Source organism: Schistocerca americana, chromosome 1 (genome assembly GCF_021461395.2).
Source record: "Schistocerca americana isolate TAMUIC-IGC-003095 chromosome 1, iqSchAmer2.1, whole genome shotgun sequence".
In the NCBI taxonomy this organism is placed as follows: domain Eukaryota; kingdom Metazoa; phylum Arthropoda; class Insecta; order Orthoptera; family Acrididae; genus Schistocerca; species Schistocerca americana.
The window spans coordinates 779,196,159-779,215,845 of record NC_060119.1 but is presented as its reverse complement, the minus strand read 5'-3'; the positions used below and the strand labels follow the sequence as shown (position 1 = coordinate 779,215,845).

General features: G+C 41.6%; 1 protein-coding gene across 1 annotated transcript in view; it reads left to right on the top strand.

Moving 5' to 3' along the window:
- Positions 1 to 3,397: 3,397 nt before the first annotated feature.
- Positions 3,398 to 19,687, top strand: part of LOC124594174 (probable 3',5'-cyclic phosphodiesterase pde-5) — a 277,725-nt gene continuing 261,435 nt past the window's right edge. The window contains exons 1-2 of the mRNA XM_047132534.1: positions 3,398 to 3,401; positions 3,867 to 4,022. Of these exons, the coding sequence (XP_046988490.1) occupies positions 3,398 to 3,401; positions 3,867 to 4,022 (160 nt within the window). The remainder of the gene's footprint in view (positions 3,402 to 3,866; positions 4,023 to 19,687) is intronic.

Here is a 19,687-nt window from a genome sequence, read left to right as displayed (position 1 = left end):
CACGGAAACGGCTTCTGGCGAGCTTGTGGTGTAAGGTAACCTGGGGAAGCCTGATGGCCTGCTTTAGCATCAGCCGTGGGAGATTTATACCGATTTCTTAATACACGATTGATTACTTGAAGATGCATGTGGTATACCAACACAGTTTCTCAAACAGTGAGTGACTATCAAAACGTTAGACGGCGCTCAATGGTCCCCTAAGCACAATAACTCTGCACAGATATCGGGAAGACACCCACGAGGAGAGTAAATTAAGGAAATCGTTGCTTATAATCGGGTAAAATATTATCCTTTCGTATACCTTGCGCACACATCTGAGAAACATGCTTTTCTGCTAACCGTTGGTAGTTATTACAGTCACTGGTGACGGGAAACAGGTGAAACTTTTGTTGAAACCAGAGTCATTATGAGCTGTAAGAACGATCCCAAATGTCATCCACAATTGACTGAATCAAGTGATCATTAGCAGAAACGACAGGAACACGACCTAACATGGCCTAAATTTGGACTTCCAATGAACAGTAGCAGATCTGCCAAGCGCAGCAGGCCACTGCTCTGGTGTCGGCAAGGCTACACATCTCTGTCGGTACGTTCCAGAACGTCATCGATTCTCTACCTGCACGTGCCGTAGCAGTTGGCACTGCAAAAGGTCATTGTTGAGGCTCTTGACAAGTGGTCACTTTAATGAGAGTGGACGATGTATCTCCCAACAGCACTTGAGCAGTTGGCCGTCCGGTATGGCCGAGCGGTTCTAGCCGCTTCAGTCTGGAACAGCGCGACCGCCTCGGGCATCGATGTGTGTGATGTCATTATGTTACTTAGGTTTAAGTAGTTCTAAGTTCTAGGGTACTGATGACCTCAGATGTTAAGTCCCATAGTGCTCAGACCCATTTTAACTTGCGCAGTTGCGATCATTCCACGCTCCGTAGAAATGGGGGAAAGCGCAATGAGTTAAATCTGAATCTGACCAATCATACTCTCTCCATCCTGTCGTAATTTTCCACCCTCGTCTGAAACTATGTCTTACTCTGTTGTCTGTGCCTCCATTCGCTCATGAGTGCTACTCTCGCATCCAACGGAAGGGGACAAAAGCTCGTTAGATTTTTTTTTTTAAGTCAAGTCATCCTCTAGCTCACAACTCTGAGTCCCTCTGCTCTGCGAAACAGCGCACTGTTTCAGGTAGAGGGAGGGGAGCGGTCCTGTTGATTTGAAACACTCTAGTCGTGGGCAGTTCGAGGCTACGCGTTTTTCTGCCCCTTTCTGGTCCTCCACCTGTATCCCTCATGTCCAAAACTGACAGTCTCCGTCGAGTGTTGAGGAGAATTTTTTGTTAAAATTTGGACACACCAATGTTTCTCTTGTTTGCGGTTCCACATTTTTGTCATCTCCCTCACGCAGATACCACCTTCTCTTTTCCAAAGTAACTTTCTCTTTCAGGTGATGAGATGTTTTCGTTAAATTAAACATATGAGGTAACCAGACGGACGTTCCCACCCATCTGGACCTTCTCCTTCCCGTGCCACACGATGCGTTAATTAACAGGTGACCTGATTTTTAACCACACTACCACCCAACTATAGTCACACATAGAGTAAGGAATAAAGGAATCAAATGAAATAAAACACCTAGATGTTCCGTCTCGCTTCCAGAAGGCTTTAGTGCAGTATCGCCAATGCAAGAAATCAGCATGGCAATAATTTAGTATTACGCCTTTGGCATGATGCATTGATTGCACATTTCGTCAGTCTGTATGAAATGGACCAATAATCACGTTTCAAACGGTCGAAAATTCTATCAATCGTTGTTCAACACCTCGATGGTAGAAATCCACTCCTTCAAGAGATAGCCATTCGTTTGAAAATCCTCGTCGGCGGAAAATTCACGATCGCAGCAAATCAGTTCTGCGACTGTCTAGGTATGTCGCTGTAGTCGATTCCGGTGACCTTCCATCCCGATCATCATCGTCCGCATCTCTATGACTTTGATTAAACTGCTGGCATCATTTCATTGCGGCTGGACACGACATTACATTTGGTCCATATACCGCCAGAATTTCACGATAAATCTGTGTGAAATTTTGATGTTTTGCCCACCAAATTCGTACTGTCACGTATGCTTCAATTTTGGAGTACGTTTCTAGCTGCCGCGCCATTTGATTCCCACACTGTGATGCACGTGTTACCCACACCACAACAGAACTGTCCGCAGGAAACTCGGGACAAGTACTCTCTTCTGATAATGCGCCAGTCTTGTTGCGCAGTGGCCTTATACTGGTTGGTTGGTTGGTTGGTTTGGGGAAGGAGACCAGACAGCGTGGTCATCGGTCTCATCGGATTAGGGAAGGATGGGGAAGGAAGTCGGCCGTGCCCTTTGAGAGGAACCATCCCGGCATTTGCCTGCAGTGATTTAGGGAAATCACGGAAAACCTAAATCAGGATGGCCGGACGCGGGATTGAACCGTCGTCCTCCCGAATGCGAGTCCAGTGCCTAACCACTGCGCCACCACGCTTGGTCCTTATACTGGGACGACAAGTGTGACCTGATATTTGAAATCCTCAGATATACAATGTGATTAAGCTGTCCCTACCACTGTCGTTTTAAACCACCCGGAATACCATATCTGGCGTACAAAGTTCACGCGCGAGATTTTGATGTTCTCTCGCTTGCTACGCGCCAACTATTAGCCCTACAGAAAAATGAACTGAACCTTTCTTGTGGTAAATTTGATATAGTTAAATTTTGTGCTGAGATGCGTTTTCGATGGAGGCCGTGGTTTTCGAGTTATTCAAGAAGAACGTAAAAAATTGGTATTCAAACGCTCCTCCACCTCACCCCCTCACCTGTCAGAATTTCTAGTGTATTGTTCGTAGCACTTCCACCTACCACTGAACGAAATTTTCCGACTATACGAATTATTCCCGATATTCGTCCTGTTTTGGTCTTCATTGACTGTCCTTACTAAGTCACCTGATTAGTCTAGCACTTACAAATTGTAAAATTGACGATTGTTTACATTTTGTGTAAGAATTTTGTGAAATTTAATAACATAAAATAAACAATCGCATCGTTGTAATCGCCAGACCTTCTAACTCCGTAACTACAGTGCTGGTAATCGTTCAGTTTGCATCTAATTGTCATCGTAATTAATTTCAGCGCAACTTTTGCAGAAGTCGTTTTTCTTTCATTGCCGTAACGGGCACGTCTAAATTAGTAAAGGTAACGAAATAACAAAATATGCTGGTGGCGTAATAGCCCAATCAACAGCGACCAAAAAAGATCGAATTCTCAGTATACTCTAGAACCTTGTATCTTACAAAAGCACCTTTCTTTTCCTTGCATGTAGCAGTACGCGCCGAACGTAACGTATTGTTACATTTGACTATACATCTCTATAACGATGGGTACCTGAACGAGCACACAACGTTTCAGCATGAATATTTTCAGTGGAAAATATTACAGTCCTCAGTGTTGCGCGACCAGATTACAGCAGAGCGTATTTGTGATAACGCATTCAGAACGGCTCACCTAGAAGAAACTCATTAACTTGCATTGAAAAGAAAACTTAGTATCTTGTGACAGCATGATGATGTAATGAAGGCTGCCTGCAGTAGCAGCAGAGGCATCGGTAGCTTCATCACATCGTGACGCGATCAGGACCCAAAAGAATTACACTGAAATGGACTCTTGACTGCGAAAGCCTTGCAGTTTGGTGTATTGCTGCTCGAGATAATAATGCTCATTACCGGTACTGCTCAACTGACGCTTCCATTCTGTTCATTTTAAGCAAGCTAAAATTCGAAATTTTGTCTGTAGCTTGGCGTTTTATTTACGTTCTCAGCATGGTCCCCCACTGGTTTGTGTTCCAGAGGTCAGCGCCGAACAGGTGTCAGCTTTCCTGCGGACGCACTCCGACTTCCTGGAGCGCTACGTGCTGGAGGAGGTGGAGCTGGAGCAGCTGGAACGCTGGATGATCCGCAGCACGCAGCGCGCCAAGGCGCGGGCCGACCCCTCCAACCAGGCCAGTGAGTACTCCCCCTCCTGTCGTCGCTACCTGCTCACTGCTTTATTAACACTAGCCTATGACACTCGATCGATAACCGACACGTGTTCCTAGTTCTGGGAATCCAATTTCACACAATCCTAATAACAAAGAAATTCGAATACTAATGAAAACGAGGCAGTAAATCGTGTTCGTCATTTGATGTTTAATTACACGTAAATTATTAAAACCAATGTGACATCTTAGTTGATTGTTATCTATAACAAATAGTTCATGATGGAATGAATCTATGAGTCCATGCAAATTATCGTCTTTGTCAAACACTTTTCTTCGAGTGCAATGACAGAGTAACCACAGAGTTGTTTCCATAAAGTTTCGTATTCGGCAGGAGGGCCGTTAAAATCCAAGTCCAGCCACACAGATTTAGTTTTTCCGTGATTTCCCCAAATCATTTAAGACAAATACCGGGATGGCTGCTTTAAAACAGCGCAGCTATTTCCTTTCTCATCTAATAGCTTGTGCACCACTTCTAATGACCTCGTCGTCGACGGGACATTCAATCAAGTTTCTCCTTTCTTTTTTCAAAATTCGGCAACAAAATCTATCAAGCTACAGATATGAAAAAAAGGACAGTATGAAGTATGACATAATTACTGAAACAATGAAATGATATACCTCATACGTATATGAATTTTAGGATCACGACACTCTTTGTTTGTCGTAAACGGAAATACGAAGTTAACATTTTTCAGAAAAAATCTTCTTAACAATGAAAAGATACAGAACTAAGTACTTCAAATGTACCCATATGTTCCTGGTGAGTCATCAGATTTTCAGGTGAATTTGTAATCCATTTAGTGTCGATTAGAATACTGCTGAAACAATCTCTCAAATTACGTGATATCCTGGAACGGCGACGACGCCTCTCAGAATCTGCTCCCGAAATATGGCACAGAAGGCGACAATCAGTTGGAAGTCATTTTCACTGCAGATGCTTGTGTTGTCATCACAAACCCATGTCATCAAAACGAAGAATGGCTTGAACACACAATATGTATGAAACAATTATATGTGGTTTTCCTTTGTGCTGACTTACATTTTAACGACTCATTTTTAGGCCTCCATGCCTCAACCAGTAAAAATGAAACCCTAACGGTATCAGAATGTTGTCCGTCTGCCTTTCTATCTGTCCATCCGACTGTTAAAAACCCTTTTTCTCAGGAACGCGTATGTAGTTGAAACTTATCTCTCACACTAAGGTGCACGAACCTTGGCGGTGTACAAAATTTAAGTTTCTAACGGTATGCAATCAAACACACATTTTAATATTCGTAAACTCAGTCATCAAAACGTATAGGGTACTTGTCGTTCACCTAGAATCATATAATTTGGCAAGAACAAAGGTTTCACAGTACAACGTTTATTTGTCATTACATCATCAGAACAGTTTTTTTTTTTTTTTTTTTTTTTTTTTTTTTGCTCTTTTAGACTGTCTGTCTGTTAAGACCCCTTTTCCTGAGGAACAGTTAGACGTGTCAAGTTGAAATTTATATCACATATTAAGGTGTATAGTCGATTGGCGGTGTCAAATTTTAACCTTACAAGTCAATGCAATCAAAAAATACGGCCATTTATGTCACTTATTTTGATACTCGCAAACTCACTCAACAAAACCTATAGGATTAACTTTTTCTTGACTTCGAATCATGAAATTTGGCAAGAAGCAAGGCTCAATAGTACAAGTGAAGGAAAAAAATAAGAAAATTGTAGCGAAAGTCTTGGAAGTCGTGGGTCCGATATCTTGCCAGTATCGACATCGATAACCAGCCAAAATAGTCAAAATTCTCCACTCCCGGGACGGGTGAGCTATCTATGTACATAAGTAAATTTGTACGTAACCCTTAAAGCGAGAGTCCTACTTGCACTTGTCCAATTTTATTTTTTTTTTTTACTTTAATAAATCATTGCCAGAGCTAAAAGAAGCGATAACGGATAAGAATTCCAGGTCCACCTGGAGCTTCGCGCTTGTAGTCTGGAACTTACCGCTGAGCGTCTGAGTTGAACTGATTCTGTGGTTGCTGTGGAAGTAAGTGGAAAGAGGACGTCAATTTCTTCAACTTCTTGCCAGTAGCTAGTTCATTGGGGACGAAGCTCAGCTGGACAAAAAACGAGAAGGAATATTCCGTGGCGCTCGTAAACGGGTCATCTAGAAATTCACCGAAGATACTTAGGGAAATCATGGACAACCAGAATCTGAACCCACAATTCTCTGGTACCAGAGAACATGCGTTAGTATGCTGGTCACTGTGCTTGCTCGATATAAAAGCTTCTTAACCGTTCGTTATTTCATTATGTTGTAAACCAAAGCTTTGGCATCATTTTATCTGCATTTGTTGTGGGACTTAAGAACAGTTGTGATGCACTTCTTATCTTTCGTACTGACGAGGCAACGAGTAGTTACCATCACACTTCGTAGTCTCTGATCTACTTTGCCTTTCTCCGTGACAGCGAAGGACTTACTGCCTCGTTCTTTCCCTAACTGAAAATCTGTTCCTTTTCTGAAAAAAAAAAAAAAATGAAGATAGTTTGTTTCAAACTGAGTTTAGTAACGAGACTTCAGAGAAATGTGGACGCACAGAAAGATATGGAAATATTGTTGCTCATTTCATGACACATTTGATAGTTTACCTTACTATTATTGTGCTGCTCTGTGACAAAAGTCACCACATTTCTTGTTGCGTCAATATAGACGCACTTAAGAGTATCATACATTTAGTGATTAGGGAGTAGTTCACTCACATGACTAACCAATAACTAATAATAACGGCACGAGCATGGCACACTGTTCCGATCATGCGCGTAAACAGCATTATATTTCAAATTAGCTGAAATGTAAGGAAGGCAAGAAGGGCGATGATTAGACTGTTAAAGTCTATCGACGACGAACGTAAATTTCAGTTGGAGACGGATAGGAACGAAATCGGCCTTAGTCATTTTAGAAGAACTCTCCCATCATTCATCTTCAACGAAACGACCGAAATCCACATTTTAATGCCCGGGCGAGGATTTCCCCAGAATGCGAGTCAAATGTTTTACACACTGTTACAACTGGTTTAATGAATAGAAATGCTGCTGAAAGCCATTTTACAATTCAAAAAGTCGCCACAGAAATAAAAGTTACGGGGTAAAGAATTTCTAAGTGATTGGGTCTGCCTGAATGGGAGCTTTCCGATGGCCCTCCCAGCCTTCGCATATTGATACCCTCACTTTCTTCAGGATTGGTTTAATCAAACACTATATTGATAGTAAGAAAACTGCAGAAATGGTGGAAACGGCATAGCACAGAAAATGATGTAATCACAGATACACTGAATATTTGTAAGTATGTGCATACCACGGTTTACAATTTCTCTGCGTTGCTTTCTTACTTAACCTAGCGTTAATATGCCTTCTATTGAATGATTTAATTCTGCCTTGTATTTCCAAAGTGTTGCGTGCCAAGCTTCATCGATCCAAGTTCACAGTTCACTGGTACTTACTGCCGTGGAAGACTGATAGGCTAGTTGCCACGTCGTCTTAGGCCATTTATATGGAATCAGTGGCGTTTGTGCTGCAATAGTAGGGAAAGGACTGAGCAGAAAAAGAAGAAGAAGAAGGAGAAGAAGAAGAAGAAGAAGAAGTAGTGTTTACCGTGAACTGGCGTTATCTCGGTGGCGCGTGACGCCAGACCTCACTGGTGGGGAGATTTCAGATCCCCCTTGAAGTACCACCTGCTGTCAGGCGCACTAGCACCTCCATACAGTCGTGAGAGTTGCAGTGTGTGACGCTCTGTATACTCACGATCGACTTCCGTTTTGAATCGCTCCATTACGATATTGCACTTAATTCAGCTATAGCCGAAGATGCAGGAATCGACAACACGGCCCTCTCAGTTACCTCCCAAAAGGCAGAACACTCTTCTGGGTCGTTCTTCTCGATATTCATGTGGATAGTCATTCGTACATTACTATCAACTACGAGATAGGCAGCCGATGTTTTTCATTTCTTTTTTTTCCCCCCACACTATCGACTGAAGTTCAGATGACGTCACAACGGTATACTCCAGTTCGGCGGATAATTTCTCGTGTTCACAACCGTTCTTGCCATAAAGTGATATGCGTACACGATCTAAGCTTGAAATGATCCCTCAAGGCATCTTGACAGGCTCAGTAGAGTACACAAACGACGGTAGCCCATTCAGGACTGGTACGCAGTGCTACCCTGAGGATGCTGGTTTACTTGTACTTGTGGTTGTACGTAACGGCTTCCTGTGCCCAAAGACAATTAAAGAAGAGGTTTCCGATCAAAACGCAAGCTACGCAAGACATGACTGTCATGCTCAACTTCGTTTGAGATCAGTAAGTCAGGCGTGTGCTGCACAACGGGATTAGCTACTCTTCTAGCACAGTAGATACAGCCTAGATATGGGACGTTAGGTTGGTGGAACACGTCACTAGGGTGAATGGTGAATGGACTCAGAGTGTCATTCCTAACAAATGGTAGGCGTTATGATACAAATTTTGTGTGTGTGTGTTTGTGTGTGTGTGTGTGTGTGCGCGTGAGTGCGTGTGTGCGTATTTGCGTGTGCGTTTATGTCTTTTGACTCGTTCGATGGGACCCACCACGAATTCCCCTTTTGTGCCAACCTCTTCATCTAGAGTAGCTCTTGCACTCAGTTATTTGTTGCTTATTTGCCAGTCTCTGCCTTTCTCTACAGTTCTATACCCTCTATAACTCCCTCTAGCACCATGAAAGTATTTCTCAGATTCAACACATGTTCTGCCATCCTGTCACTTTCTCTTGTCTTCCATATGTTTCTTTCTTCACTGATTCTGGAGAGAACGTCCTGATTCCTCATCTTACCAGTCCACATAATTTTCAACATCCTGCTCAGTGCCATATCTCAAACGCTTTGATTCTCTTCGTTTCTGGGTTTCCCAGATACCATGATTCAATATCATACAATTGTGTTCCAAACGTTCATTTTCGGAATTTTTTTCTGAAATTCGGGCCGATGTTTGATATTGGTAGACTTCTCTTGGCCAGTTCTCTTTGCCTGTGCTTGTCTGCTTTTTATGTCATTGCTCCGTCCGTCATGTACTGTTTTGCTTGCAAGGTAGCACTGTTCCTTAATTTCATCTTTCGTAGTTCCCAGTTTTGTAGTGAAGTGTACTATTAAACTTATTTCTGCTGCTCCCCATTACTTTCTTCTTTTTTCTGTTCACTGTCAATCAGAATTCTGTATTCACTAAAGTGCACATTCCATTCACCTGGTTTTGTAAATATTCTTAACTTTCACTAGGATAGAACGACATGAGTCTATTGACTGGTTCGATGCAGCCCGCCACGAATTCGTCCCTCTAATCACTGATAACCTTTTGCTTTGAATTTTAATCCTACTCTTAAACCTTTTTTGTGTAATGGCTTCTTCGATGCATAGACTGAATACCAGATGCGAGATAACATCTCTGTATTATATCCTTTATATTCCGAGCACACCGTTCTTGGTCTTCCAATTCTTATTATTCCCTGTTGGTTCTTGTATTCGCTTGGTTGAGACTTCCCCTAATGGTTTTAGAAATTCCAAACGAAAATGTTGTGTATTCCTTCTGCTTTATTTGATCACAAGTCTTGCAAAGCTCTACTAAAAAAATGGTTCAAATGGCTCTGAGCACCATGCGACTTAACTTCTGAGGTCATCAGTCGCCTAGAACTTAGAACTAATTAAACCTAACTAACCTAAGGACATCACACACATCCATGCCCGAGGCAGAATTCGAACCTGCGACCGTAGCGGTCGCTCGGCTCCAGGCTGTAGCGCCCAGAACCGCACGGCCACTCCGGCCGGCCAAAGCTCTACTAACCTCTGACTGTAATACTTCATACCTTATGTCTTCCACATCCACTCGCCCTTCTCTTTTATAATACCGGCATGTGTTTCATATACACTCTAGCGTGCAGTTGCTACGTCTGGAGAGCTGCAGTTCAAAACGTAGCGTTAGTTTGGCACTCTTCAATCAAGGTAACTCTTTGTCACATATTATGTAGATAGTCAACTCATTCCCTATAACGCAACTCATTTCATTTCTCAGCTTAATGAACTGGATTACCATGTTGTCAACTAGAAGTGAGCTACGTAGAGTCATTTAGCATTTGACCTAAAAGTGCTTGGCAGCAGCCAGTATTGTTGTTTTGCGGATTGGACTGGAATTGTGTACGAATTGCGACAATAAAGTAATGAGACTGATTTTCTTTGCAAGATGTGGCAACCCTGCAGGCTTGCGTAGGCGCAATATCTTTGATCTTGGTCTATATGCTGCTTCTAGTCCAAAGGCACATCGATGCAACTGCTCAGTCTTGAGTTGTGCTGTAATAGTTAACACGTGTTTGTGTCTCTCGTCACGGAAATGGAACCGCATAATATTGCGCAATGGTATGCCATTTCTTTTGCGTTAAATTGGGTGAAAACGCGACAACAACTTACGGTAAGCTTCAGAAAGCTTTTGGAGAGGAGGTTATGTCAAGAGCTTAAGTTTTTCGTTGGCATAAAATGTTTAGTGAAGGCAGAACGAATGTTGAAGATGAAGACCGCAGTGGACGACCATCAACCTCACTGACAGATGTCAGCTTGGCCAGGGTGCGTGAACTCGTACGATCTGATCGAAGATTATCCGTGAAAATGATTGCAGAAAATCTGAACATCAGTCGAGAAAAGGTTCTTCTAATAATAACTGAAGATCTTGGTATGAGAAAGATTTGTGCAAAAGTGGTCCCCAACAACCTCACACCACAACAGCGAGAAACACGGAAAAATGTGGCAGCCGATCTGTTAGAGCAAACGGAAATCAATCAAGAATTGTTGAGCCGTGTTATCACTGGTGATGAAAGTTGGTTTTTTCAGTACGATCAAGAGACAAAACGCCAAAGTTCGCAATGGTGCTCAAAGGGATCACCCAGACCAAAAAAAGCTCACATGTCAAAGTCAAAAAGCGAAATGCATGCATGTGTGCTTCTTTGATTCCAAGGCAATTGTTCATAAAGTGTGGGTGCCTCCTGAACAAATAGTTAACCAATATTATTACAAATAAATTTTAGAAAGACTACGTGAAAAAGTGACAACATTGCTGATAATGGGATTCTGCATCACGATAATGTGCCATCCCATACCGCTCTGTCAGTACAGCAATTTTTAACCTCAAAACAAATTTCAGTACTATCACAGCCACCATATTCACCAGATATCGCTCCGTGCGACTTTTTTTCTATTTCTGAGAGTCAAAACGGCGGTCAAGGGACACCATTTTCAAACAACACAAGATGTCCAAAAAGCTGTGACGATGGTCTTGGAGGATATTACAGAAGATGAGTTCCAGAAATGTTACCATCAACGGCATAAGCACTGGAAAAAGTGTGTACAATCAGAATGGAACTACTTTTAAGGAGACAACACTAAACTTGATTGAAACGGTAAGCAACATTTTTTTTCATATCAGTCTCATTACTTTATTGTCGCACCATGTAGTTGAAGACGCCTCATAATAACATTTTACATCGTTAATATAAGTTACGTTAACTAAAAAAGATCTCTTTGGACTCAGAGTGAAACATAAAACTCTGTTACAGATATTAGTATAGTACGCCGCGCGGGATTAGCCGAGCGTTCTATGGCGCTGTAGTCATGGGCTGTGCGGCTGGTCCCGTTGGAGGTTCGAGTCCTGTGTTTGTCCTTAGGACAATTTAGGTTATGTAGTGTGTAAGCTTAGGGACTGATGACCTTAGCAGTTAAGCCCCATAAGATTTCACACACATTAGTATAGTACGACACTAGAAATATTTATTTGATTCACCGCTACGCCTCTGTGAGACACATTCCATGCTTTCCTCTTTCTTCCTTCATAACATTGTAATTTTCTTTCTCTAACAATAAATATAAACCTCTAAATTAATTCCGCGGGTTCTTGTAGCATTCGAAAGTAGAGTTTTTCGACTAACGCTTCCTTAGCGCTTTCACAGCAACTAAACTGGTCCTTTGCAACAATGGTAGGTCTTTCATGAACTGCCCTGATATCTTACTTTAAGCCAATAGTATCCTAAACGTTCATGCAGTGCCCAAGAACAAATAGCAACACAGCCATCCTCAAAAATCAGTACTGCTGTACGGGGCAACACTGTGGTAAACATAATGGACCCCCTTTCGCCAATAGCGAGGTTCTCGGCTGTCTATCATTCTGATTCAGGTTTGTCGTGGTTTCTGTAAGTTACTTCCGGCTAATTGGTAGATGTTTCTTTTAACAAGACAGTTGTTGAATTCCTTTTGCGACCTCTCCCATTTCCAGTTAATTCCCGTAGCTAATGGCTTTCCCGTCGATTGGATACTGGATTCCATCCTTCCTTCTGTGAGTACTGCTAGGTACTTACACGTGCAATAAAACATACGGCCATCACTATAAAATGTCAATACAAACGGTGAGAACTATAGAACGAGAAGTTCAAATCAAGAGAGCGCTAGCCATAGTCTTCCCAAAATTGTTTGCGTATCTTCTGTAGAACAATATCTAGGTAAGCCTCAAGAAAAAAAGTTTTGATATAGTGGAACTTTCTTGACACTCCTCGTTAATGCTTGAGGTGGTGTAAAGAACGACGGCAGTGAACAGTGGACGACTGTAAACGGGTGATTTGGGGTGATGAATTACTCTATACCCTGTGGCAATCCGGTAGAAGGGTTTAGCGAATGCATGGAGAACGTTATCTGCTATCATGTGTAGCGCCAACAGTGAAGCAGAGAGGAGGTGGTATTACGGGATGGTAGTGTTTATCGTTGTTAGAGTGTGATCCCTTCATGTGGAATAATGTAAATATCTTTTACAGTATTGTGTGGTGCGTATAGTAGAGGAACAGACTGGAGACGATAACTGTTTGTATGAGCACTACAGTTCCCCTGTCATAAAGCAGCACTGCTGAGGCAATGATTTGTGAACAATAACATTCTTGAAACGGACTGGTCTTCCTAGAGTCTCGACCTGAACCCAATGGGAGACCTTTTGGATGCGCTAGAACCTTGATTTCGCTCCAGACTCCAGTGTCCAGCATCATTACCTTGTAACTTTGAACATCATTCAGGGGAAACAGTCAGAGAAGAAGGTAAAAACGTTTTAAATGAAATTATAAATACTGCAAATGGGCAATTTCGGTTTCTCTTGAAGACAATTAGAGCATACCATCAATCTATATTAGCCTGAGTCGTAGGAAATTGTGTGAGCGTTTGGGTTCATAGATTTCAGGCGGTGGAGCGAGCTTCATCAGTAGGAAGCGTTCAACGAGGAGTGCTACTAAGATTAACAGGCGCCTTCTGCAGTACCCTAAAGGATGCTTTGTGAATAATTCTAGGAATCTGCCTAACGGACTCGAAAATTAGGAAAAGCGCAGCCCTTTACTGCTTAAAGAAATTCAATAAAATGGAAGTAGGAAGAATGCTTGATACTGAGGCCAATACGGAAAAGTTATTTAAAAAAATGGTTCAAATGGCTCTGAGCACTATGGGACTCAACTGCTGAGGTCATTAGTCCCCTAGAACTTAGAACTAGTTAAACCTAACTAACCTAAGGACATCACAAACATCCATGCCCGAGGCAGGATTCGAACCTGCGACCGTAGCGGTCTTGCGGTTCCAGACTGCAGCGCCTTTAACCGCACGGCCACTTCGGCCGGCAAAAGTTATTAAAATATCGCATATTACATCTGGAGCAAATTAAATGGGACACCTCAGACACAAGCAGGAGAACATAATAATTTCTCCCTGACATCAGAGAGAGACTAAAAATGAGATTTCTTAACTCGTCGAGTCATTACTTGACTGTCTGTTGCCTGTATGCTATGTATCTATACGAAATTAAAAGACAGATGAGTGACAGCTGCACCCTCGAATGTGTGGACACACCAGAACACACATTGTGGGCCTACGCGCTCTACGAAGATGCGACGGGTAATCGCCGTTAGGCATTAAAGATGTTGGATCCCGAAGCGGGACTAAGGAGCGAGTCCACCTGACGTATCTTGGACGATACTGCAGCCGCGTTATCCAGGAAGGCCTAGGAAAAATTAACTAGGCACTCAACGACACGACAGCATGCTGCCATTCCGGCTAGACAACATATTCTGTGGATGGAGAGAAGACAACTGAGGTCGCTGAACACCGAATGAAATAGTTTCTGAGGAATTTACATTGAGTTGGTGCGTGTGGCCATAAAAGTGTGGGCTTTAAGATGTAGCGGTGATGGGTGGAATTCCTTGTTATGGTGGAAACACTGCTGGCGTGCTGCCCGACGCCCAAGGAATCCAGCAGACAATGGCTGTTGATCGGCGTAGTATGAGGGGATCTAGCAGCTGAAACAACCGTCTACAGGTTAAATGCACCAAAATAAATGAACAAACATAAATATGATTCTGTAGTGCTTATAGTAGCATTAGTAATTAGGTAATTGGTTGAGGGTTTTATTGTAGTTTTGTACTAGTGTAAGTAGTTGCAGTATTAAGAAAATTAACTTTCGGAAATAGTTGATGTATAAATTTATTATTATCCAAAAATATGTGACTTGTATGGCCTATTTTAGCTTTTCAGATAACAGGCTGTAATTGTGAAGAATAAATAAATAAACCATTACCTTGTCGGGTTTCGGCTCTTGGGGAAGAATGAGTCGACATTCCTCCACAGAAATTCAGACACCTCATCGAAAGTTCCCCCAGCATACTTCAAGCCTTCATAGAGGCAAATGGTGGACAGAATTTATATTAATGTCCGCTAATAGGTGTCTGAGTACATCTGGTCAAATAATGTATGTAGTTGATAACGAACCCGATACACCATAGTTTCCAACTGACTATAAATCCGTGCGCGACAGTTTGTATCTGATATCGGAACTACTTGAGATAATGGGCAGCGCAGGAAACCTGGTTTGTGCTGCCAGGCGCTCCTTCTGCTTCGCATTTGCGGCTTCCCAGGCACTGTGGCTGAGTGCGGACCTAGCCAACCTGCCTATTGACTGCAGCAGAATCTGCATTTATATTGGCGGCCGCACACTGGAGGTGCGCGGAATTCCGAAGGGACAAGCCTTTACATCGTTTTTTATTTGTTTTCTTTCCCTTCCTGTCCGTGCAAGCAACTGAGCTAAAGCCACTCAGTATGTGTTGAGTCACTTCACAATACATAAAATGATAACACTGAAGGGGGCAACGGCCTCGCCGCAGTGGATACACCGGTTCTCTTCAGATTATGAAATTGATGCAAACAATTTGTACGTGAAATGAAAAATAACAAAAATCGCTAATATCTTCGAAAATGAAAGTTTTTTCGGGTATGATTACTTTATGAGTACGACAGTAAATAGTTTTAGTTCTATAATATACAATGTAAATAGTTATATGTATTATTAATTATGGATATTGTCTTATACACATTAAAATATATCATTATTGAGCCTTTCTACAGGAAGAATGTCTGCACTGATAGCATTAACTGCTAGCCAGTCACTCATTTCTCACACGTTCCAAAATTTTGAGATGATGGTAGTCACCAACCTTTGCCATAATACGATACTACATTAACCACAGATTGAATTTCAAAAGGCCAGTTGCATGGCGCGAGCGATTTACACGTTGTCCAAGCACATAATGAAAATTTTGAACGCTAAAATTCACCATCTGAGCTCTTGTCAATTCTGACTGTCTCAGCATGCTATTGCATAAGCGCATTCGTAGTGGGGCCTATACACTGCCCACCATTTGGGTTTATTCGGGGCTTTTATCCATTTGCCCCTTTAAAGTGCATGTAGAACTGCTAGTCAGCTTTACTCTTCAAGTTGTTCTTATCTTCCCAAGATTTCTTCAGCCTCTCTCAGTATGGGACTGTCGATTTGCAGTAGCCATGACTTTTCAAGCAACACACTCATTCCACCAAATTATTGGGGCCTGGATTCCGGTTTTCTGTCTATATTAAGTCCACATAGTTGCCAGCAGGTCAACAGCGATATTTAGCGTATGGACTGGATGTAATGGCTTGGTTTGTTGAGTCTAGATTATGATGTGTCAGCAGTGAGACGTTTATTTGGCCTAGGTACCTGTAAAATTCTGACTAGAATGAAATTAAAGCTTTGTCATGAAACACTGTCCTTTTGCGAATCAAAATTACATTTTGGGCCTTCGTTCCGAATATTTTCCTCAATAGCTGTCGTCCTATTTTCGAACTTGCATTGACATAGATGGTTAATGATGTGTGCTGCTGACAAAACAACTGGTATAGAAAGAAAGTGAAATTTTGGTGGGTATATTCCTGGCGATCCTGGTGGCTTAAAGCAACATTTCTACACAGATTCTTTGTAATTGTCAGAGAATTAGAACTGTTGTTGTCACGTCACCGATCTAGGCGAGATAGATTATATTAACTCTTTTACTTTTTGTTCTACATATTCATTTCTCCATGTTTTGGTGATCTTGGACTGAAAGCTAGACGACATAACCCATCATCTTGCCCTATGCATGCTTTTATTTCAAATAATTTGGAAATTTTAGTCATTAACTTCTAGAGGGTCCCTGTTGGATCAAGAGATATTCGGTTAGTACCTCAAACAGGTAAGCAGCTAAATTGACCACTGTGTGAATCGAGTGACGTTGCTGCAACATCAACTAAAAGCTGTGAGATGTATATGTATTTCACATGTCCCAATTCCATGCCAATTTGTTGCATAGTTCAAATATTTTCTATTTCACCTGTAGCTCTAATATGATAAGGGAGAGACGTCAGGATTGCTTTATAGGTGACTGAAAGAAGTACTGCTATAAGTGTTTAGACCACCTTTCTTACGAAGCAGTTTTCCAATCTGAATTTATAAATTTTCTCTCCTATGTAGTCACAATGGCCGGTGAGACACAAGTTTGCTTCGAATATCGAGCTTTTCGACAGCTAAACGAAGTTCATGCGGTTTTTTTGTTGTTTTTGAGGTGTAGTATATGGTTCTACATCTCATCGTGAGTCGATAGAGTTGGGTCCTTAATCAAGATGAAAATGACGAACTCTCATTTTTTCCATAATTGTGAAGCTAATTGAAGTAATGGTTCAGGACGTCACATTTATTCTTTTTGACCGTTTTGAATGTTTCGTCTAGGCTATGAAAAACATTTACGTTTATTGTTTTGTAAGTCGGTTTAGTTTCCATTTGTAGACAGGGCGGCACAGGGATACATTTGGCTTTCCAGAGGGAACGTCGTATCATCTGTGTAAGGAGAAAAGACAAGGGACGTTCAGTAGGGTCTGATCATGGATCTACCACTCTCCTTGCTGTTTGTTGAAGATATAGTACCTTAATTAAATCAGGAGGTCCTTGCAGTTTGTGGGTTTTATTAATGATCACCCTGTATAATGATAAGACAGATGTTTCGGAACAATATTTTAAATTTTAAGACATTTCCAGGGGCAGATGTGTACTCTGACCGCAATTTATTGGTTATTAACTTTAGGTTAAAACTAAATGAACTGAAAAGAAACTGTGAAATTAAGGAGACGAAACCTGGATAAGTACCAAAAAACCAGCGGTTGTTGAGAGTGTCAGAGGGAGCTCTAGGCAAGGGTTCACTTGACGACAAGAAAGTAATACAGAAGAAGATGAATCGATGGCTGGAGGGCAAATGTAAGGATTTAGAAGCATGTTTCGCTAGGGGAAAGATAGATAGCGCCTACAGGAAAATTAAAGAGGAATTTGAAGAAAGAACAAGCAGCTCTGTATTTCAAGATCTCAGATGGAAAACCAATCCTAAACAATGAAGGGAAAGCTGGAAGGTGGAAGGAATATACGGAGGGTCTATACAAGGGAGATGAATTTGAAATTAATATTACAGAAATGGAAGAGGAATTAGATAAAGATGAGATGGGAGATACGATGCCAAGAGAAGCATTTGACAGAGCACTGGTAGATCTAAGGCCCCAGGAGTAGATGACATTCCATCAGAATTGCTGATAGCCGTTGGAGAGCCAGCCATGACAAAACTCTTCCTTATGACGTGCAACAAATATCAGTCAGGCGAAATACCCTGACACTTCAAAAAGAATGTAATAATTCTAATTCCAAAGAAAGCAGATGCTGACTGGTGTGAATATTACTGAACTATCAGTTTAATAAGTAATGGTAGTAAATTACCAACACAAATTCTTTATACAAGAATGGAAAAACTGGTAGAAGCCGACCTCGGGGAAGATCAGTTTGGATTTCACAGAAATGTAGGAACACGCGAGTCAGTACTGACCCTACGACTTATCTTAGAAGATAGGTTGAGGAAAGGCAAACCTAAGTATATAACTTTTATATATTCAGAGAACACTTTTGATAATATTGACTAGAACACTCTCTTTGAAATTCTGAAGGTTGCAGGGCTAAAATTCAGAGAGCGGAAGGCTATTTACAACTTACACAGAAACCAGACGGCTGTTACGAGAGTCGGCCGACATGAAAGAGAAGCAGTGATTGAAAAGAGAGTGAGACAGGGTTATAGCTTATCGCCAATGTTATTCAACCTGTACAGTAAAGGAAACCAAAGAAAAATTTTGGAGTAAGAGTATAAGTTTAGGCAGAAGAAACAATAACTTTGAGCTTTCCCGATGACATCGTAATTATTTCAGAGACAGCAGAGAACTTGGAATACCAGTTAAATGGAAAGGAAAGTGCCGAAAGTGTCTTGAAAGGAGTATATAAGACCAAGATAATGTCTTGAAAGGAGTATATAAGACCAAGATAATGGAATGTGGTCTATTTCAATCAGGTGACGCTGAGGGAATTAGATTAGGAAATGAGATACTCAAAGCACTAAATGTAGTTTGCTATTTGGGCAGCAATATAACTAATGATGGCCGAAGGAGATAGGATGTGGAATGTAGATTGACAATGGCAAGAAATGCGTTTCTGAAGAAGAGAAATTTATTAACATCAAATATAGTCTTAAGTGTTAGGACGTTTTTTGTGAAGGTGTTTGTCTGGAGTGTAACCATGTATGGAGGTGAAACATGGACAATAAACAGTTTGGACAAGAAGAGAACAGAACCTTTTGAAATGTTGAGCAACAGAAGAATGCTGGAGATTAGATGGGTAGATCACGTAACTAAATAAATCTGTGGCACGACTTGACTAAAAGGAGGGACCAGTTGATTGGACACGTTATGAGACATCAAGGGATCAGTAGTATAGTAATGGAGGGAAGTGTGGAGGTAAAAGTCGTAGAGGGTGACCAAGAGATGAATTCAGTAAGCAGATTCACAAGGATTTAGATTGCAGTAGTTATATCGAGATGAAGAGGCTTGCACAGCTTAAAGTAGCGTGGAGAGCTGCATCAGACCAGTCTTCGGACTGAAGACCAAAACAACTACTACTTTGAGTGAAAGATGTTGGTGCTACTTGTAGCTGCTGAAAGTTTTGTGGATTGACGTATTTCGCATATTCTCTTCACCCTTCAACTGAACTAAGTCACAGAATTGTCAATTAATGTAACTGTTATGGTATCTTGTACACTGACTGGCTGCATGTCTCCCATTTAATATCCCATTTAGTTTGAATCTTATTCTCTGCATTATTTATTTCTGTCAGGACGTGCATACTTCTGACCATGTTA